Here is a 22789-nt window from a genome sequence, read left to right as displayed (position 1 = left end):
AACAATAGTAAACTTATGTAAGGCTATAAATAATAGTTGCTTGATATATATGTAGAAGAGGCTTGTAGAAATCAGGAGAAATCAGGAGATGTAATAAGAAGAGACACATATACACTTTAAAAAAATTTTAGAGTATCTCTAAATGTTATAATTTTATATATCACGCCGATTTAATAATCGCTATTCAGTGAAAAAATAGTTACAATGTTTAATATATAATTCTTTAAGAGATAAAATTTATTTTATTTCGAGCAACATATAATTGATAGAATATAAAAATTGTACTATTTTTAGCAGTTTAGTAGCAGTTTTAGTAGCTATTCAGTTTATACAAGCCTTCATTACATTATAGTTTTCACCTAATAATCTTAAGTAATAATGGCATGAATCGCAGAATATTTGTTGTGATAAATATCTTTTGTGCAAATAATTATATACACATGAAAGTTGGAGATTCATCGATATCAAAGTTAATATATCATATGAAAATTTTTCTAAAGATTCTCCTCTTAGAATATATATTTCAAGAAATATATATATCAAATTTGCTAGATGCAATGAATTCAAACGTTCGTTATTTCATGTATCTAAGAACACTTGAATTTCTTTCAGAATATAAAATTCTAAAAAGATTCTGTGTGACTGTGGTCCAAAAAAGTCTTTTATGATACTTCGCTTATTTCGATTCATCAAAACCTTGCTCGAAGCGTCGATAAAACTTTACATTGCTTCTAGATTCTTTTTACTGTTTCTTTTAATGATCGGTACCGCCGCCCAGAGCGCGGTGCCCAGAATCAAGATGATTCCGAAGGCTAGAAAAATGGGCTTATACGAGAGCACATTCTCGAAAATAACTCCGCATACGGGCGGCCCGACGAGTTGCAGAACACCATTAACGAACAACGATATTCCGTAAGACGAGCTGAGCTTCTCAGTTCCCAGCATATCTGCCAGAATGACCGTTGTGATGCCGATGTACATGCCCGAAGATAGGCCGAAGAGACCACAGAAGAAAGATAGCATAGCATAACTGGTCGCCATAGGTAGCAATGCCAGGGCGATTCCACTGGTACCGAGTCCGCCCACGAAGTAATAATATTTCGGGACAAAGTCGATGTCGGACAGAGATGCGCCGCTGATCCTGCCGACTAGGTCCAATGCGGAGACTATCGACAGAAGCAAAGCCGACGAATGCTTGTCGAAACCTTCGGCGATCGCATAAGACGGCAACAATATCATGAAATTCGTATTACTGATGGCCGACGTGGTGTTGGAAATCAGGATCACCAAATAAATAGGATCCTTCAACACGCTCAGGTCGAAGAAACGTATCTTTTCGGACTTATCGAGCTTCTCCACCGATGTTTTTGCCGATTTTGAGCACATATCATCCTGTTTAGATTCTTCTGCACACTTCTTATTATCATCCTTATTATCCTTGGAATTGTCCGCGATTTTTGAAGAATCGAACTGTAATTTGCAGTTTTCTTCGACAATAGTGCTGTCTTGTCGCGGTGAATTTTGCGTATCATCCAAATCGTCCTCATCTTTCTTCGCGAGACTTGGACGGGTTGTCAAGCAAATTTCGTTCGCAATATCCTCTTGCGAAATCTCATCCCGCGTTCGAGAGATCATATTCTCATTAAAGACATCAGATCGTAATCTAAGAATTGTGTCAGTTCTCCGATCGTTCTTCTCAGAGTCATAAGATGCTTTTTCATTAATTGACTCCAGCACCACATTATGAGAAAGATCCGAGAACTTGTCGTTATTATAAGCAGTTTGAAGACTTGAATCGTATTTTAAATCACTTCCTGTTTTTTCAGCCGGCATTTGTTTTCCGTCGATAGATTCATCGAGAGTCAGCGCTTCATTATCAATGCCTTCGTCTAGATATATGATTTTCATATGCTGTTCGACCGGATGGTAGAGCAAACCGCAGACTAGCGTGTTCAGCGTGATTCCGCCCATAATGAGTACCGCTCCTCTGGAATATGATAAGAAAATCTAATTTAAGTAAGATATATAATTAACTTTATTTTTAAGAATTATGCTGCATTTTAATTAAAAGTTTATACTAATTATTTGACGGGACGTCTCAAAAATAAGAAATACTGCAATTATAACTTTTCGGGAGAATTATTTGTTTAATTTTCTATCAATATATATTTGAAAAAAATTAAATACATACAAAAAATATATATTACATAAATTAAATTTATAAAACTTTTTTTTAGGTATTTTATTAACAAAAGCACATTGCCAAATGAGAGATTGTGACTGAAAATATTCAGTTATAATATTATTATTGCATTATAAAATTTTCTTAAGAACCATACACGCGATTCGAAGCGCTCTGGAACGGTTCGAAAAAAGAACAGTTTATTTACAATTCTGATTTAAAAAATGTCTCTTTTATTATTATTAATATTATTTTACAATATAAAAATGACCAAATTATATATGATGATATGCAATCGTATATTTTTTTTAAATTTTTATTTTATGCTTTGATAATTTTTTTTACTCTGAGATATTATTTTTATAGTTACATCTGCAATATTTCAAGATATGTATCATATTAAAAAAGAAAATCTATCTTACGTATTCTCTGTATAAAATTTAAAAAATTTTGTCATACACACGCATAGACATGAATAATTTATTTATATAAATTTATTTATTATACGATAATTTACTGATGCAAAAATGCTTATGGTTGGAAAGCAAAAGCAATTCAGTTTATAGTTATATCAAGATTATAATATTTACTTCGTAATATTATGGTGTGGATATCTAGTTTAGCATGCAATTTTTATCGTTCGTGTTAAACGCGTAGAAAATTGCAAAAAGTAAAATTTCCAAATTGAGGCTCCAAATTGCGAGACCTTTCTTGAAACGAAGATTTCGGCGAAGGTTTGTGAAAGGTTTTTGTGCTTGCTTCCCAAGCCGCTTCGGCGTGTGTATTCTCGAACCGCTTCAAAGCACATCTACTTTCCGCCCCGTCGAAAGCAGTTGGAATTGTGCATAAAGTCTTTTGTGTGTGGGAGCGTAGAATAGATATCTTGTTCTCGAACCAGGGCGGAGAGGAACACATCTGAATAATTCATATTTATCCTTCTAATATTTATTACCCCTTTATATGTTTGTTCTTAAATAATTATTATCGAGAGTACATTTAATTTTTTTTTCCAGTACATTACCTGTATCCGAAGCAATCCAGCAGATATTGCAGTAACGGTGGTAACACTATAGTGCCAATCGCGCTGCCGGAAATGCATAAACCGTTCGCTACCCCTCGTAGCCTCTCGAAGTACTGCGTAACGATATAAACCGTCGGTGGAAATGTTAATCCAGCACCGATCCCGACCATAAGTCCATAACTGCGTATAGAAAGATTGTTAAGTCTCTGTGAAAAATGCTACGAAATGAAAATTCTAAGTTCTTATCATTCAGAGAAAGATTTTATGCAGCACTTTATATTATCTATGCATTTAAGCGGAGATTTTAAGTCCTCTCGAATGCTCTTCTTAATAATCGACCATGTTACACAATGTCTTAATATTAAAACTAGAACTGTTAATAGCCATATGTTTGTCTATTCGCTTGTCGTGTCTTCAAACGTCAATCGAACAGCATCCTCAGCAACATCATACCTGACATAAAGATAAGTAACCGAATTGGCAAAGTAGCTCAGCATCATCCCGCTGGCTGCGAAGGTGCCTCCGATGAGAGTCACAGTTCTATAGGAGTACTTGGTCGATAGAATACTAGATAAAGGACCTGCAGAAAATATTTTACATATTTTATATTTATCAATTAAATTATTTTGCACAAAGTGCGAGATACATATTGCGCAATATTTATTTCTATCTCGATAGCGGAATTTTATATTTAATCTCGAATTTCGGTAAATTTTCCTGTATATATTAATTAGAAATTTATCGAAAAAAATAATACAATTTATAATTAGAGAGATATAAAATTCTATTTATTAAATGATAAAAATGTGTATTATTAATGTTATTCTAATGAAAATATTTTTTAGATCGCTATTAAAAGTTATTCGATACATCGACCACTTTGCGAATCGGAAAAAAAAAAATTAAAACTCCAAACGGATTTCAATCGGCGATTAAGATACCCTTGCGGAGCTGTATTTACCTAACGAGCTGTACAGAAAGTAACATAATGCCGGCATCCAGGAAGCCGCCGTGGAGGATGTCTTGAAGACGTGTAGAAACTCGACAAAGAGCACGCCGAAGGATTTGACAGTACCCGGTATAAGGAAGTTGACGACGAGGGCGGAAAAAAGCACCACCCAGCCCCATCCACCGTCCGGCGGGATCATTTTCGTTTTTCTCGCCTTCCTTCTCATCGACATGCTTTTTTCTATCATGACGCAATGAGACTGCGTGCAAGTTCCCTGCGATTCTCGACTGCGAACATTTAAAGGATCGCATCGTTACGTGTGGATTATAATAGACACTTACTGCGCGAAGGTAAAACGAGTATTATTGTCGGCATTAAAAGGATAGATCAATGATATCCTTGACGTACGATTACGCTGTTTCATAACAACGCAATAAAGAAATCGACGACGTTCAATGAATTTTACGGGATTATCCTATTATCTTTGCACGAAACGCCAATTTCGTGAAAAAGTTTCATTCATTTTTTCTTTTCATGTTTTTCTTGTGTTCTTTTATGACAAAATTAATGATGTTCAAGTAGCGGAATGATAGACAGATTTCTTTGGCGCGATTGTTCGCACTATCGGCCACACGGTTTTTTTTCTCTGAAAGATTTTCTTTTCACACTCGGTTGCGTACAACCGATAATTTTACGCGTCACCTGCGCACGCACCGGGAATACGCACGTGCAATTTTCATTGGAATATGCGTTCATTGGAATTGTAACGTAAAACGTGTCCCATTACCATTCATGATCGCGTACCCGCATACGTTGGGGAAAAACTACCATCTCTACGTGCGACGAGTTCGAAGTATTATTCGCAATTTGCTCTCTCCTAATTATAAACGCGATGAATATATATAGTTGAGAAACTATTTTACTCGCGTTTGAAAGAGAGAGTATATCTAAGATTTTCATATTAATATCACGATTGCTTATACATCACGGAACACTGCACAGATCGGAAACCTACCTAGGATGAAAGTCGTTAAACAAGATTCTTATAAGACTACTGTATCTATCCTTCGTTTTAATAGAAAACAAGCATCATAACTTTTACCTTGGAAGAAATCTCGGAATTAAAAGTTGAAGTTTAAGATATATTAAGTAACGAAAAGTAAACTTCTGATCAGATATCGATTCGTTCGGGATTAAGAGAGCTGAATCTTTTTATTGAACCTTTTTTTTTTTTTTTTAGATCAACGAGCAATTTTAATTCTTTCTTATCCTCTTTTAAAATGGTCTTTACAGTGTTTAACGCGTCGATGCAAAAGTACGAAAATATAGTAAACGATAAAAATAAAATACTTAGCGATACTTACATTGACGTCTCGGCTCGATTTGTGTCTTTGTCGTATTAATTAGCATCTCGATGACGAAAAAATTATGTTCTGTCGCGCATCGGTCGCGTATCAACTCGTTCCTGATAGATACTCGGCGTGTTACTCACCACGCGATCCGACAATCGCATAGCGCGCGGCTATTAATTTAGAATTACGCGGCTTTTAGATTTGAACTTTTATATTTGCCCGTTAATTTTGTCGAGAATGCCTGTAAATGTATATTGGAAGTTTGACAGGGAGGTTTAATAGGATTCCACCGAAAAACATTGATATTTAATAGCACCGTGTATGTGGACGCCATCCGACACATATTTTTCCAATAGTATTGTATTCACTACATGAAAATATTTTCGTCTTTGATTTCACAATTATTTACATCAAATATGTTAACTTTTAGTGATTTTATGAACTATAATTTTGATTAACAATACGAATTAATGTCGAAGAAATTTTTGCTAGAATTCTATTACTCTCTTTGTCAAGTTTCTATTAAACTTCCGCTTAAATTTTGATGAGCTATAGATTTAGAGTAAATCGTTGAATGCTCGTCAGATTTCTCAATATTTTATTATAAATATAGAATATGTATTACAAAGTGCTTTCTATCGCATTTGAACAGCTAAAAGCTCATAAATTTTTCAAAAATACGTTTTCAGATATTTCAAGCAAAGTTTAAAAATATTTAATGATGTTCATATCTTTTCAAGTTCTTTTAATAAGGAGATAATCTCATTAATCGGCGCCGCGAGGGTCATCTGCATTTGCATCTTTTATTTCGAGACGAGGCGTCAATGGTACGACGCAACGGTGAGAAAAGTCCCGTAATCGGCCACACGGTTACACAGCTAACACTATGCAACAAGTAGACACATGGCTCGCAAACACCACGCCTAGATATTATGAATGATTCCATTTACTACGGATGCGTAAAAAGCTCGAACGCGATTGTGAGCGCGCCGATCGACAACAAGGTGCGTGGCGAGCTGACTGGCCTCGTAATTGATCGCTTAAATTCAAAGATTCTTCCCGGATCTTTCTCGGTATTCTCAGCGATGAACAATGTCCACAAGTTATAACAATGACCTGTCAAATAAGATACGAACAAGGCCAAAAATTTTTGAAAAAGGTACTTTAAATGTCATTTACAGATATCAAAGCAAGAAAAGCGGATTCTTTTCCAAGGTTCATCTTTAATAATAAAAAAATTGATAATTTTGTGTATGCCTAGAGAGTGACGGATTATGCCAAATATTTTTTTTTAAATACATATATTGCGATATGAATAAAAATACCGGTATTAATAATTTATTAATACATTCGTAAGTGCCGGAAGTTTAAAGGTATCATTACATGCGCTAGAGATTAATGTCGCAAAGAGATTATGTCAAGTACATTATTTCGCAAAAAGTGAATAAAAATTATCGGTTCTGTTAATACATTCTTAAAACCGGAAGTTTAAATGTGAATGTATCATTACATACATTATATTCAGAGATTAATGTCGCCAAGAAATTATGTCAAATGTATACTTGGAAAACATAACGCTTAAAGAATCTTTCGATGTTCCAATCGAATATCAATTCTATGTGTATACTTTAATCAAACCAACTGGAATGCATTTAGCTATGCTATTGGGAAAAAAGAAAAAAGATCTATTGAGGGGGAAAAAATCAACAGCTAAAAGAATGGCTACTTTTAAGGATTTTTTTTTCTGGTAAATAATTGTTTTTTTTTTTTAAATCGCGTTCTTAACATCACAAAGTACATAATTTGAACTATTTTTTGTGAAATTTTTTGTTAAAAAATATTAATATTTATAGCTATAATAGCCAATAGTATGAGCCGCCTTAAAAAAAAAACAGGCGCACGCGTAGCGGGGCAACGAAAGCTCTGAAACCAAAGAGACAAGTCTTTTTTTTAAATATAATATAAGACAATAGTTTCAGTTGCACGCATGAATTTTTTTTCTTTTTTTTTTCCAGAGCTTCCGTTGGTCCGCTACGCGTGCGCCCATTTTTTTAAGACGGCTCACACTAAAGGCTATTGTAGCTATATAAATAATAATATTTTTTAACAAGAATTTTTCACAAAAGGTAATTCAAATTATGTACTTTGTGAGATGTTAATGAAACGTGATTCGGGGAAAAAAAAAAAAAAAAATATTTACCAGAAAAAAAATCCTTAAAAATAGTCTCTTTTTTTTTAGCCGTTACACTAGTTTCCCTCCTTAAATCGGAACCGGCTAATTAATTTTCTTGTTTTGCTCGCTAATCTGTTTGTTAAGCAAATTAGTTAGATCAAATATTAGTAACCTTGGATGCTATTTGTTTAAGTCGAGTTTTAAATCGATAGTGATAGACTTCAATAATGAAGAATTATTCAAAACTATGTCAAGTACTAGGTGTTGTCGTATATTCTATCTTTGCATGCTTAATAAGAGGCATTAATAAGAAACTGATAATTAGAGTCCGACCGAAGGTCAATTTTTTGGCCGAAATCAAAGCCGAAGGAATTATATAATGCCTGATAAATATTGATAATGCTAAAGAAGAGAAATGATTTCTTTTTAGCTGAATGCATTTGCTATTAAGTTGACATAGTGTTTTTGTTTGTTCTCATTTAGTGTGTGTTTGCGGAGTTGTGATTTAAGATAATACCGGGGTAACGAAATTAAACAAGCAGTAATTTGTCATTTACCTGCCGCACTCGCACGCCTATATAGATTCAATCGTCGACTTCGGCAAAACCTTCTAACTGATTTTAGCCGAAGCCGATAGTTTTGCCGAAAGTGTAATCTTTGGCCGAAGATAGCCGAAATCAAAGGTTCGGTCGGACTCTATGATAATTTCTATTTATATAAAAAGTAATATAAGAAGATTATTTATATATAGAGAGATTGGAGTTTGCATCACAATCATAAACATATTTTTTTAATTATTTTTATAGCAAATTACTATGGAAAATTATAAGTAAAAGATTTTAAGTACAGAATATTTTTTTTTTTATATTTATAAAGATGATTTGTTTTTATATATGCATTATAAAATTCATATATTATTAAAAAGTTATGTTTGTTTATGATGCATTACATTCTACTCGCTATATTATATGTGTGTATCTTATGCGTATTAGATTTTATAATAAGAAAAGTTACAAGTTTTTCTTATATAAATAGTTGCAAGGAAAATATTATTTAACAAGTAAATTGCCTATTTAGCAATAAACAGCGATTATTACAGCATAGTAAGGAATTCTCTCAAAATACTTTATATCGTATATAACTCAGCATTCATTCATAGGAAAAATATACCGTTATGACATTAAATAATTTTACATTTAAATTTTATTTGATATCATTTTATGAGTTTCATAAGCATAAGTATCGGATCAAGCATCTCATATACTTGTGACTTTAAGGCTCTCTGTCGCCGTAGCGTACATAACATAGCGCGGGCAATAACTAACAAATGACTCGTTAATATTCAATCCCCTTGAAGCATTACGATGAATGTAATATTCGTAAATAAAATCCGAAAGGTGAAACATGTTCCGATACGAAAGTAACAGATAGATGTGAAATACACATACATACATGGAGAGTCTTAACCGGTATCTATCCTTTGTAAACGATCAATTGCATATCTCGTATATTCTTCCTGCTTTGTTACTGATTAGAGAAAAAACGATGAGAGAGGAATTTTCAGACTATTTTCATTTTAAGGAAAACCGACATATATAATTATATATAGACTTTATATTATATATATATATATATATATATATATAACAGCTAAGCATACAAAGATATAGAGAAATACGTGACATTTCGATTCTAAATAATTGTTTTTGGCAAAGTTCAAAGATGCATGCTACGTTCGCGACGCGTTTAAATAAAGCTATTAATTGGTTTCGCAGCGTCACTACAAACCGAACAGTTTGCTCTTTGTTCTTTCTTGCATTTTCTGCTTCAACTATTTATTGCAATCTTGCAATTGCGGAGAGATCTAGCTAAACTAAAATCTAAGCAATGTTTCAGATAATTTCCAGAAAGCTTCTTCCACTATGCGGAATGCAAAAAAAAAATTATATATATTGGAGTTTATATATACCTTGCACACATACTACGCATATTCATTTTTCAAGCATAGAACGGAAATGTAATAGCAGCTTACAACAATATATATATATATATAATCTGCATAAAATATAATATATATTTACGAATATATATGTTTCTATCTAGGTTCTACAAATCAAGTATATATAAGATTGCATGACGCGAGGAAAGACACGCGATACATAAGATTATTATGCTCTAATGATCCTAGTCAACAGATCTAACATCATCTTTTTGTGTCTTCTCTTTTCAATCAAATTTAACATATTCTTTTTAGCGTTGTATCTTAATATCTTTTCTTGATACTCTTTGAATTTAAGTCTGCTAATAAAAATATTTTATGATCTCAGAGCATTTCCAAAGTAATACACGAAAAAAGCAAATGTGTATTTTGGAAAATATATTTCTTTTTATTATTTTAAATATAACATATACTAAATTATATACTCTCTCTATCTCAATTAAATAATATTTAATGCAGGAAAGAAAAAATTGATTTATAATACTTTATTTAAGTAAAACAAGTCAGAAACAATGAATATAAGATACGGAGAATAGTCCGTAAAAAAAAAAATATATATATATATATATATTATGTATTATGATTTCTTTTTAATTTTTATATTTATTTATACATATGTATGTGTGCTTTATAATATGAGTTTAAGTTGTTGAAATAATTCTCAAGACTAATAACTAGTATATATTTCAGATTCTACATTGAAACAATCTAAAAGTGATTGATCAACAATGATTCGGCGAACCAACTTTTATCCGAAGACAATAACAATAATTGCGCACTGACCTGGTAGACATTTCCTCTCGTTTCGGCATCTCTTCTTCTCACGCGGTGGTGGAGGAAGGATGGAGGTGGCGGTAAGCTCAATCACCCGCGAAGGTGTTCGTTCTCTCTTTCTCTGATTCTTTCTTTGGCAGGAAGGCAACGGGAAGCAGGATGCTCATCGGATGTTCGCTATCATCCTGTGTCTTCGACTAGACTGCACACTGGCACTGGAGAACCCGTTCCTCTCCCTCTTCTTTTTTTTTCTCAGCTCTTCTCGAACCGGCGCAAGAACACCCGAAGGCTGCCCTCGACTTTTATCGTACCGAAACGGTCACCGCGCCTCGCCATTATAAGACTGGTGTGTGCACCACGTATGGTGCGTACGTAAGAATTGTTTTCTTCGAGTTGACCGCTTGGTGGACTGGCTGGCTAACTAGCTGACTGACTGGCTGGCTGGTTGGCTGGCTGGCTGGCAATGCCGACTTTTAACTCAACTACCACACAGAAGTGCTCCCGGTATACCGCGAAGAGAATATAAGGTGGAGACAGGTCGAGCAGCGTGATCCAGCGCGCGATCACCGAGAGGGTGGGAGATTTCTTCCGCTGCACGCACAACCACCGCTTGCTCGGCTCCCACCATCGCGCTACGTCGCGGTACTTGTCGACTTCCAAAGAACACTAGACCACAAATTACTTTATGCACAGAATATCAGATCCCAAGAATATTTGGCGAATATACCTTCAACAATATGCAAGCCATGCATTTTCGAAATAAAAACCGAGGATAAATCATTTTATAATTAAAATCCGTTGTTCCTATTATCGTCGGGAACAAAATGAAGAGTAACAACGAACGAGCATGTATGATACGATTCTTATAAGTATATGGTATAAAGTTTACTATATAATTATTATAACTCTATTAACAATTGTCAAATCGCGGTTAATGCGACTAACAATAAATACTCCGCGAGAAAGTGAAAAAATAAATTTTCATTCAAGAGTTCGCGCCTCTTCCATTTCGATATGAAGTCGCAATAAATTATTATTTTTGCAGCTAATAATTTTCTCTCTCAGGTTTATCTAATAATCAATGATACATTCTATCAATGTATATTATAATAGATATATTTTATTTTACAAATTGTGACCTCTATAGAATATAGGGGAGCTTCTTCTCCGCTCGTCTTCCTTCGGCGATGAATCCTGATCTTCCTTTTAGGCAACGATCTTTCTTCTCCGCTCCTTGTACTTCTCCTCCTTCTTCGATCCCCTCCTTGCTCGGCGAGTCTGGATCGTCATTCTGCAGGTTCGCATCATTAGTTTTTATTTTGCGACTGTACCATGCTATTTTTATCCCACAGTTCTCCTCTTTTCTTCCTCTTCTTCTTCGTCCTTCTTCGCCTGTTCTCGAAGATTACCTGCGCGCACGTAGTATTATTATTATACAGAACTTGAATCCGAGGAACACCCAAAGCAGGACGAAGCGAAGATCCAAAAGATTCCTCGATCATTCAAAGGGATTTAATTCGGTCTTGTTGATTTTATTATATATATAGGCGTTACGCGTTAAGAAATATTATATTACTTTTTTTTTTTTTTCAAAATCTGTTAAGATCTATCACTTTCTAACTTTTCGTCTTTCATTAATATTGAAAGACGGACAAGAATATATTCAAATCGCGTGATATCACATAAAATAATGAAAAAGAGTAATTTCTCTTTATGCAAATGGGTAAAAAATTGAGAAGATATATAATTATCAATTTTTATTTTTTATTCGACGTTTTTCCGCGGCTTTCGCGATCGAATCGAAACGCCGCAAAGGGGTATTTTCTCATATACTTCTCTCTCTCTCTCTCTCTCTTTCTCTCTCTCTCTCTCTCTCGATGGCGCGCTAGAGCGCAGCATACGCCTTTCACTACCTTCGCAACCTTCCACGTGCAATTATTAACATAATGTTTTCCATCGTAGGTCGCTTTTCGCGCAACGACGGCTTTCATGATCTGACATACGCGCACGTCCAAGCCTAAGCAAAGCACTAACTCGAGAACTGGTTTTGCCGCGGAATATCCGAGTCAGCGAACAAAGAAGACGGCATCGATTACGGTAAAGGTTTCTCTTTTCGGTGTGTGCTCTTGAGCAAGAAGGTATTAATCGGATACGCCGCGTTCTTTTTTTATAATTTAACTTTGGCTATATAAGTGTATTCGGATGCACCGACGCCGACGTATTCGAATAAAAAACTGCGAAACTTATTGCGTCTTTACCGTAACATTAGGAAAAGAGAAATATTCTTTAAAGATGACCGTTAAATATGTACTAAAATAAACTCTTGAAATAGATAATTTCGATCTTTCTAACGCGTTGATGGGCTCAGAAAAAAATATACCGTTACGGCGACCTTGTGACCGATGGACGAGGTGCTATGGATGAAGGAATTGCTGCAATATCTTGAAATGAAAAAAGTTGTCTATGTAGCAATAGCTAATTGTAACAATAAATGTTTGCTATATCTTATAATTCCTTGTAATACACACCCGTTTAAAGTCCAAGGAAACCATAATGTATCAAGAAAATTGAAACAAAGACTATAGCTAATGAATAAACAATAGTAGATTGTATTTTTGCATAAAAAAATTTAAAATAAACTTTTATGCGACCGTGCGATGACGTTTCGCAATCGTAACATCTGGTTTTTATTTTTATGTTATAATTGTTCGCATTTGCACAGTCATTTGCTGTCGTTCATTCATTGGCTACTCTTTATTTCAAATTTTTAACTGTTTTATGCCTGAGCTAGTACAATATTTCTTTATTTTAATTTTGAAATGTATTCAGATATATAACGTGAGGAATATAGAATCTTCACATATGAAATACAGAGAGGAAACAAAAATACAAAGACATAAGAATAATATGAAAATTTTAACTTGGCATAACAAATTTTAAAATACAATTGTAAAACAGGAAACCTACAAAGATAACAGAATTTTGAGAACTATGTGATTCAATCGAAAAAATTAAGAGCCGAAATAATCAAGATCTTAATTAATAGATTATGGTATCCAAGAGATGATATCCAAATGTATCAAAAGATACGATAGTAGTAGAAAAAACCGCGATGAGAGATATTTACGGACACGACAGTATGACTGAAAGTAATCGCGTGGCATCAATATTAGCCCGGTCTGGTCAAGAATAGCCCAGGTGGGAATCCCGTCTGACCACCTTGCGCTCTGAGATCGGTCGGCGTCTAAATTAGGGTGAATGTGCCGTTGGAGGAATATTTTGCATATATATTATCGTTATTCGGTTATCGAATGGCCATATCATGATACGACTGCTAATAATCGACACGATTTTTGTTACGCGAGCTACGCATAAATATCGCTGTAAATTTAACGATCGGAAACAAAGCGGAGATAAACAAAATCGCACATTGTATTATGGTATATGTATGTCACTTAAATTAATGCATCAAGTTACTTATATGTAGAGAGAAACAGCTTTAATTTGTAGAAGTAGAGAAATTTTCTAATAAAGAAATTATGTGTATCTCATCATTTATAATATCAATATATAGAAAAACAATATCTTATTCAAATATTTAGCGTTATTCGACATTTATTTTTATTCAATGATTAAGTAAAATTACTCGCTACGAATAGTATGTACAAAGTAAAATTGTTTCATCAATTATTTACATAGAAAAATTAATATACTTTAAATTACATAATATATCTTTATATAAAAATTACATAACGTTTTATTTAAAAATTTAATTAATTACATAAGATTTTACATGTAATAAGTTATAGTAAAGCTTATTGGCTATGTATGGAATTGCTTCTATCTTTTCTTTTAAGCATTTTTATTTTTTTTTATTTTGATTTAGTAAAGTTTCAATTTCGTTATCTTATTTTTATTTTTGAACCCGATTAAACTCCGTCGTGAAGACACCTAAAAATGTCAACTTGTCGATTGTTACAATACTTATTTTCAACTTTACCGACTTACATTTCTTTGACATCAAAGTGACGGCATCTTTCGTCAAGTCCATAAAATTTGAAATGATTGAAGCACTGTTTTATCCAATATCGCCCAGATCTTTTATTTGTAAAAACTATTTTTTCTCGTTGTCTTAATTTTTTTTAAATGAATATTTCAAGAGCTATTTGTAATATAAGTTTATCAAAAGTTTAAATATATATTGATATAGAAAATATTATAAGTTAAATCTCTTAGTAGAGCGACATATTCCATATAACTCTAAATTATTCTAAAATAAAATAGTATCAGAAGATTGAAAATAACAAAGCATAATAACAATTAATTTATATTCATATTATTTGGTTTACAGAAATTATTTAACAAACATATAGATTGAATCTAAAAATCAGTCTGTATATATAGACATTCTTTTTTACAAACATATAAATATAGTCAGTTACAAAAATAAATGGAATTTTTTTATTCGGTTCTTGTCATTTTGCAAATTATTACAAGCTATATTTTGCAAAATATACGTTCGTATATAAATTAATTATCGTTAATGTAAGATATATCGTCGCAAGATTTTTGTAAAAATTTGTATCGTATAATATCGTTTGTAAACTTATATATGGATTGTATATTATTATTATTATTATTATTAACTACATTATATTAAAGCTAGTATATTATTATTAGCTTTATTATTAGTACATTTCGTGATCGGTATCACCAACAACGGAACTATGGTAAAATGTGATGTGTGAAAATATTTGAAACAGTTAAAAATATTTCTCGTTGCTGGTGAAACCGAAATTTGCTGAACACATTTTCATCTCTCCACAAATACAGCGTTTTTAATCAGAAATACCACATTATATTATTACAATTAGATATAAATATATAGATCATTGAAATAAATTCAGTTAGCGGAAAAAGAAGTTATGAAATTACTTGAATGCATTCTATGTCATATTATTTATCAAATAGAAAATTATAAAGAATTCGAATATCATTTTATATTGAAATTATTTTCATAAAATAGAAATAACAAGATACATGCATTTAAGGGATACTGGAAGACATTTAATTATCGATATAACGAAAATATTAAAATAAATAGATATGCAAACTATTAATCTTGTTTCAAAAATTAAAATTTGAAGCTTATCCTTTTTTTTACATATGCAATATATAATATATGAGGAGTTTCAAAGAACATTCACTGATTGTGTTAACCACTGAGAATATTAAATGTTACGCAGCGTATGCATTAATCAGAATTTGCGGAGTATGCTCTGTTAAGATATTGTTAATTACAGGTTCGTCTGTGTTAAAAATGTTATTGGCCCCATTCTGACTCCATTATAACAACAATAGCACAAAATTTCAACCACTAAGTGCTATATGTAAATATATAGAGATAACTCTAAACAATTTGAACAATTCTTATAAACTCATAACTCAAAAATTGTTTATATTTGATAATTCGTTCATTTGGCAATATCACTACGCCATTTTGATTTTTGCAATTACGCATTATGACTCGACCTAAAGGAAGACGAATTAGAACACTGCTAATAATAGCAGAAATACTTTCGACAAGTGGCAGAGAGTACAGAATATGTTTAAATCATTTAAAATTATTAATTATTAACTCTTTTCACATTAAAAATGAATGTGTTTTTTTAAATATTATATGTATCAACGATAATATCATTATATTGATCGGGTCATGTGCGTGATAAAAATTGAACAAATATTTCAACAAGTATCTCATATGAGAACATCTTATTAAAATGACGAAAATAAAAGAATATATTTTACATTTCAGTATGAAATGTATTGTATGTTTCAGTTTGGATCCTGTATATTTATATCTTACATATCCCGTATATTTTAAAACATTGGTCATAGAAACATATATTATTGTGTACAAACTTGTTTTGTTACAAAATAAAATTTTTTTTGTTTTGTTTTTCAGAATAATTATATCCCATTAATATATTCAAGATTATTAAATGTATCAAATGTATCAAATAATTAGGATTCAACTCAAGCAAATTTTGGTTCTGCCAAGATCCTAGAATATTTAATGTGTACAATTGTTTTCCAATTGTCATCGTATTATATATATTACCAAAATATCTATAATATTCAAACATCTATAATGTTTCAAACAATATATTGCATCCCAAATAATAATAGTAAATCGAGTTATAAACTGTTTCACCTACTCAATAGTTATCATAGACGATACCTAGTAAAACTTATTAAAAAATAGTTAATTTTTTTGCCATTGGGATGTTGCTTCCATTTGTGCAAAACAAAAATTGACTTGTTATATAAATAAGAATTACTTTCTATTGAACTCTACAAATTACTAATTCAAAAAATATAATAGAGTAAAAAAAAATTAAAATATCTTATAACTTACATATACGATTCAATTTCTTGTTTAAATTTTCTTGCATGTGTTAGACATTTCGCAATTGTTTTAATGTTCGTATGTTGTGCGGTTATAATTAACTATGTGTAAAAAGTATTAAAAGTTTTCGAGAAAGTACATTATAGAAGTTTATATTTCTCTGCCCTTTTGAATTTATCATTCTTTCTAACTGGAATTAGAACTCACCGATCGAATTAGTATGAAATCATCTGTCAAGATAGATAGCTTTTTTTATTATAGCATGCAGCATTTCTTCTTATTCTTATTTTTGTAATTTGGTTTCAGTGGCGGCCGCTCCGATAATTGAAACTTTCTGACGATTCGCACCAATTCATGGAAAGCTTGATCGACGTTCATACGTAACTTGGCACTGCATTCAATGTATGGAATTTTCAATTGACGTGCTATACTTTGTGCCTCTTCGATTGACACCTGAAAAGATCCAAACAGATTGAGATACTTCAAATAAGTGCATTCTTTTGAACATAATTTTATAACATCTAAAAGATTTTTAAAATACTAGAGAATTTTCGGAATATAGTATTCTAGTTTCATATTCAAAGGAATATCTATAAACATCAAAGAAATAATATCAAAGAAGTAAGAATATCAAAGAAATAAAAGACTATTATTTCTGGAGACAAGATTTTCATTTTTTGGGATAAATATCATCTTTAAAAGCGGATAACTAATATTTAACGGCGGAGAATTGTTTTTTTCAAAAGCATTCCAAATAAAATGTGAAAGTTTTCAAAACCTAAGTTTTATTGAGAGAACAATAAAAAAGTTAGAATGGATGTTATAAAGGGGAAAAGATACTACGGGAAACAATAGAAAAAAAAAACGTGGTTCAAAAGAAAGGTTGAAAATCCTTCAAGGTTAACGATTTATGACATATGTGATCTTTTGTGGCGCGTAAAATGAGCTTAAAATTTTCATACACATAACGATTACGATTCGTTCTCCGACGAGAAAAATGAACAACAAAAATTTTATAACAATACTCACACTTCTTTGATGGTCCAAATCTGCTTTGTTTCCAACCATTAACATAGGAAATTCGTCTCGATCTTTCACCCGAAGTATTTGCCTGTGAAATTTTAATATTTCGTCAAAAGACGAATGATCGGTGACCGCAAATACGAGAAGGAATCCCTCGCCGCTTCTCATGTATTGTTCGCGCATTGCGCTAAATTCTTCTTGTCCAGCAGTATCCAATACTGAAATAAATATAAAAAAATGTGTCCACTTATATATATAAGATATTTCATGATTGATGATACTTGGCGATTTGATAAATTCTCTGATTTTTAAAAAATGTCGAGGGATCAATTAGTTTTAGAGATTCGAAAAATGTTTCCCTCACAAATTTTCATTTTTTACTTACTGTCAAGTTTAGCTGGCACATCGTCAATGTGACATTGCTTTGTATAAGAATCTTCGATTGTTGGATCATAATCGGTCACAAAAAAACTCTAAAAAGAAGCAGAATCTTTGCAATAAAATATCATACGAATGATATCTATGAATAATTTTCATGAGCAAAGATGATATATATATATTTCAACAAGCAATTTAAGTTAAAAGAAGCTTCTATTAATTTTATATAAGAGAGAAAAACATATATATAACTAATATTATGCCTTAAAAAATAATAATATATTAGTTGTGAAGATCAATTGTAATGAGATGCATGTATATAACAAGAGCCTATATTCTCGATCCAAATTTTGACGGTAATTTTTTTATTATCAATTTAAAAGTCGATCTTTCTTCAAATATATCATTTATCGCAATTTATATTTATATTTTCCTCTTTATGTGTATAATATTTTTTATTAAAGTTCTTAGAGAGTCAAAAATATACAGAAGCGCATTTAGAATCAAACTTGGACAGCTACCTATATACATAATTCGCTTTAATGCATCGTTTCTTAATCAAATGGAACGTACGTCTATATATATATATCAAATTTATAAATAGAATTCTCCGTCGGAATTTTTTTTCGCTCGCGAATTACGGATTGTCGAGGGCGAAATGTCATCGAGTAACGAGTCGTCGGCGATACCATGCGATGGCAAATCGGCGCCGATCGGTTATCCGTCAAGTCACGGTGACGACGACGACGACGCGCCGCGTGTCTCGCGCAACTTCGTCAGGATTGACATTCCACGGCGCTGCCGTATATGACCATATATGACGATTGCGTCCACACGCTATGACATAATACTTTATAATCCATCAATTCAGCCAGCTATCGTTCCTTCGCGCGCTACGCGAATAAAAGAAGATAAACCTTCGCTCGAGAGCTTCACGATTATGTCATTCGCGTTTGTTTGTTTCCAGGAATCGAAATTTTAAAAAATACCGAGCGAGCTAGTCGATGAAAACTTGGAAGCAGCTTTTTTTTTCGCACGTTTCTACGAAATCGCACCTCGGACGAGAGAGAATCTGGCGAATAATTAACGAGAAAACGAAAAGAAAAGAACCTCCACCGCGCGTTTCTCGTAATCGACGTGCACGTATTTATATGACACCCGCGTATATTATATTAGCAGCGAGAGAGATAAAGTCTGTGTTGGACACTCTGATACTTACTTGAATGAACTGTATCGTGATCGCCGATTTTCCGACACCACCACCACCGACGACGACGAGCTTGTAAGTTTGTGCGTAGCTCTGTCTGTCAGGGGCTTTCGACATCTTTTTTTCCCCTCGCTTCGATGGATTATATTCGAGTATCTGTGTACGGGAGTCCCTCACGCGCTGGCGCCGAACGCGCAATCAAATGCTCATCTCGCGCGAACGCGTGTTATGACTGACGGCGATAATGGGGAGTCGTCGTCGTCGTCGTCGTCTTCGTCGTCGAAACGCACGCACGTTACGTTCGTACGTATGCGTATGTACGTATATATATATATATATATATATGATACGCGTCGCGTGGGCTGTCACGGATGTTTTTCCTCGGAATCGCTAAAAGCCAAGGCTGAGACTCCCTTCTCCTCCTCTCTCGGAGTCCGAGATCTGGCAGATCTCGCAGCCGAGGTTCGTAAACTTTTTATGGACGAGTTTCGACAAGGCGTTAGCGAGGCAGTTCCGAAGACAGTCACGCGAGGACGCTAAGATTTCCAGGGAGGTTCTCTCTCTCTCTCAGAGAGAGAGAAGAAATTAAAGACCAAAGCGAGTGACAGACCAATTATTGAAAGTAGCACATGTTTTCTAACATATGTATCATCGAAACGACTCCGGATTACTTTGTACGACCTCGACTGACATAGATCCTTGGCGCGAGATCTGGTGACACTATGCAACGAAAAGGACAATTCATTTAAAGGACTATTAATATTATCCCGGTGAACGAAACATTAGGTAAACGCGCGACTGTTTATAAACACGTGATCACAGATTTTTATTCTTATGTCATTCGTCTTTTTTTAAAAAATTTGGTGATAAAAATTCTATTTCTCTCTTTACATTGAAACGTCCCTTTCTTTGCTGCTTCGTTCCATCTCGAGATACATAAATCCTTTGTCTTTCGAAAACAAAAAGCTGAAGCTCACAAACGTAAATCGTACATGTGTAGTAAACAGCTGGCATATATCAGATGCATTAAAACAACATTAATTGCGATTAACATGTGAGCTATGTAATAAAATGAATGAATTTACATAAACACGTAGTGTAAATCATTTAGATAAAAACACACACACACACACACATCTGTGTTTAAAATATTAATTTATCTCTATCTTATTAATTTATCTTGTCATATTTAGAGACAATTATATAGTTACTGTAATTTACATGCGTGGAACGTGTTTGAAAATTTGCAAAAAATAGACAAATTTTCGTCATTTAACATTTTATTAAGAAAACATTAAGAGCTAAAATATTGTTAAGGCAAAATCTAAACGAAAAATAATATTCCCTCATTTATTTGCACCTTTTGATTTCTGAAAAGCTATGCATTTTTATTGATTCGAAAACTGTTAGTCTCTCCGATATTCTTTACCAAGAGAAAGCGACTTCAAAATTGCTTTTCTCGATCATAAATTGTTACATTTTATATTTTTTCATCAATTTTGGGATATTCTGAAGAAATATATGAGCATGTATACAGCGGCATATGAGTAAAGTATTAGTCACGCGAAGCAATTTCGAAAACGGGACGTTTCCGCAATTGTATTATTTTTTTACGGAGCAATGATGGAATAGAATATGCGTCGATAAAATGAATTTTCAACATTACAATCGCTTAACATTTCGAGATATAATTTTATTATAAACGTTAGAACCTCTTTTCGAATTTAAAGAATGTAGAATGATTGGAAAAAAGTAATTAGAGAAAATGATTCCTTAAAAAATAAAGCGCACAGATTAGCAATCTTACATCACACATAGAACACGATATTACTATAATATCTCTTTCAATCTTTTCGGAGAAACGACGAAAAAGATTATATCGCGGATAATGAACGTGATATTTTGATAAATGAGAGTATTCGGTTAATTTATTTCGCATAAAATATACAAGAGACGTCGAGAAAGTTTCGAGACTGAATGAATTATCATAAAATAAAGTTTGGAAGAAATTTGTAGCTTGTCACTTTCAAAGCTTTTCAAATATAATTTTTTTACTAATGGATACTTTTGTATTGATTATATCCGTTATTTAAAATGTTTCAAATTCCTATTTTTGTAAGAGTTCTTGTTTTTATTTATTCTAAAGACTCTTTGAAAAAGAAAAAAACTAATAATTTTAAATTTATTAATGATTATAATTTTAATTCCAGGAAAAAGAGAAATTTAATCGAATTTTGAAGGATGAAAGGATTGACCGAATCAAACAACTTATTGTTTTTGCCTAAAGACTCTTTGAAAAAGAAAAAAACTAATAATTTTAAATTTATTAATAATTATAATTTTAATTCCAGGAAAAAGAGAAATTTAATCGAATTTTGAAGGATAACGAGGATGAAAGGATTGACTGAATTAAACAACTTATTGTTTTTGCCCAAAGCAAGTAATTTTAACAAATGTATTGAACGCAACTCTACAAAATAACGTTCTGGATTATTGGACTAGATGTCTTATCATAACATTGAGCTCAATAGGAATCACTTCGAGGGAGACAAGCCAGACACATATCTTTTTCGATATTTCTTTATAATTCTTCTTTATTTTGTTTATAATTCACTCAGCTCTCTGCAACGTTTTGGACACATCTTGTATATTATCAAACTTGAATTTTTTTGTCCGATATTGCACTTACGAAAAAATTACATATCGCGTTGTAATCGCCATGCGATTGTTTCGCCTATAATGTTATTTTCAACACATCTGTTGTTGTAAATTACGCACAAAATGAACAGAAGAAATTTTGAGTAGAAAATCTCTATGACACGGTTAGACAAATATATCATCTTTCTTTTTTGCTCAATTAAGGCACCGGTGTACCTAACTTAGCTCGAAGAAATCGAGTTGCCCTCTACATTCGCGCGACAGAGTCCGTGTGCACAGTCTTGTAAAATATCTCAAAAATAATTTAAAACCGACAGTAATCTCGCTAAAATCTGATTTATGTATTTCTGTGTTGTATGTGTTACTTGCACGTCTTCCTAGTTCTCAAGAGTATAATGCTTGCATTTATTTTTTTATTTCGTTTCTATTTTTCTCCCTTGAATTTAAGATTAATTATTTGCAATATAAACTCTATACAGTATGCAATGAAAAAGGAAAAACATTACAAACCAATTTTTTCGCGTGTAGGGCATAGAATGCACGTCAATTAACGCTTTCAATTCTTCCTCAAAATTATCACAAAATACATAAAAAGCGAGCCATTGCCATATATATATATATATTGATACTCAAAGATGAAAAGTCGAACGATGTCGACATCTAT

General features: G+C 32.7%; 2 protein-coding genes across 2 annotated transcripts; both read right to left on the bottom strand.

Annotated features, from left to right (window-relative positions):
* Nucleotides 1–169: 169 nt before the first annotated feature.
* LOC138936316 (monocarboxylate transporter 12) lies at nt 170–10950 on the bottom strand. Its single transcript, XM_070301618.1, has 5 exons — nt 10460–10950; nt 4165–4439; nt 3657–3783; nt 3204–3383; nt 170–1987 (listed from the first exon to the last, which is right to left on the bottom strand). Exons 1-5 carry the CDS (start codon nt 10486–10488, stop codon nt 721–723), a joined length of 1878 nt encoding a protein of 625 aa, XP_070157719.1. The 5' UTR covers nt 10489–10950; the 3' UTR covers nt 170–720.
* Nucleotides 10951–14781: 3831 nt separating this feature from the next.
* Ras64b (ras-like protein 2) lies at nt 14782–19952 on the bottom strand. Its single transcript, XM_070301938.1, has 4 exons — nt 19480–19952; nt 18268–18355; nt 17889–18100; nt 14782–17312 (listed from the first exon to the last, which is right to left on the bottom strand). The coding sequence occupies exons 1-4, from the start codon at nt 19582–19584 to the stop codon at nt 17115–17117; spliced, it is 603 nt and encodes a 200-aa protein (XP_070158039.1). The 5' UTR covers nt 19585–19952; the 3' UTR covers nt 14782–17114.
* Nucleotides 19953–22789: the final 2837 nt, after the last annotated feature.

This window comes from Polyergus mexicanus, unplaced genomic scaffold (genome assembly GCF_030449975.1).
Source record: "Polyergus mexicanus isolate NDT 795.1 unplaced genomic scaffold, iyPolMexi1.0 SCAF_9, whole genome shotgun sequence".
Taxonomy (NCBI): Eukaryota; Metazoa; Arthropoda; class Insecta; order Hymenoptera; family Formicidae; genus Polyergus; species Polyergus mexicanus.
This window is presented reverse-complemented; position numbering and strand designations above follow the sequence as displayed.

Coding starts and splice junctions, on each gene's coding strand:
- Ras64b (XM_070301938.1), bottom strand. CDS start 19,584: ATGTCGAAAGCCCCTGACAGACAGAGCTACGCACAAACTTACAAGCTC. Junction 18,356..19,479: donor TCACGATACAGTTCATTCAA/GTAAGTATCAGA, acceptor GCTTCTTTTTAG/AGTTTTTTTGTGACCGATTA. Junction 18,101..18,267: donor TGTGCCAGCTAAACTTGACA/GTAAGTAAAAAA, acceptor TATTTATTTCAG/TATTGGATACTGCTGGACAA.
- LOC138936316 (XM_070301618.1), bottom strand. CDS start 10,488: ATGCCGAAACGAGAGGAAATGTCTACCAG. Junction 4,440..10,459: donor CGAGAGGAAATGTCTACCAG/GTCAGTGCGCAA, acceptor AAATGTTCGCAG/TCGAGAATCGCAGGGAACTT. Junction 1,988..3,203: donor CTGGATTGCTTCGGATACAG/GTAATGTACTGG, acceptor ATCATATTCCAG/AGGAGCGGTACTCATTATGG.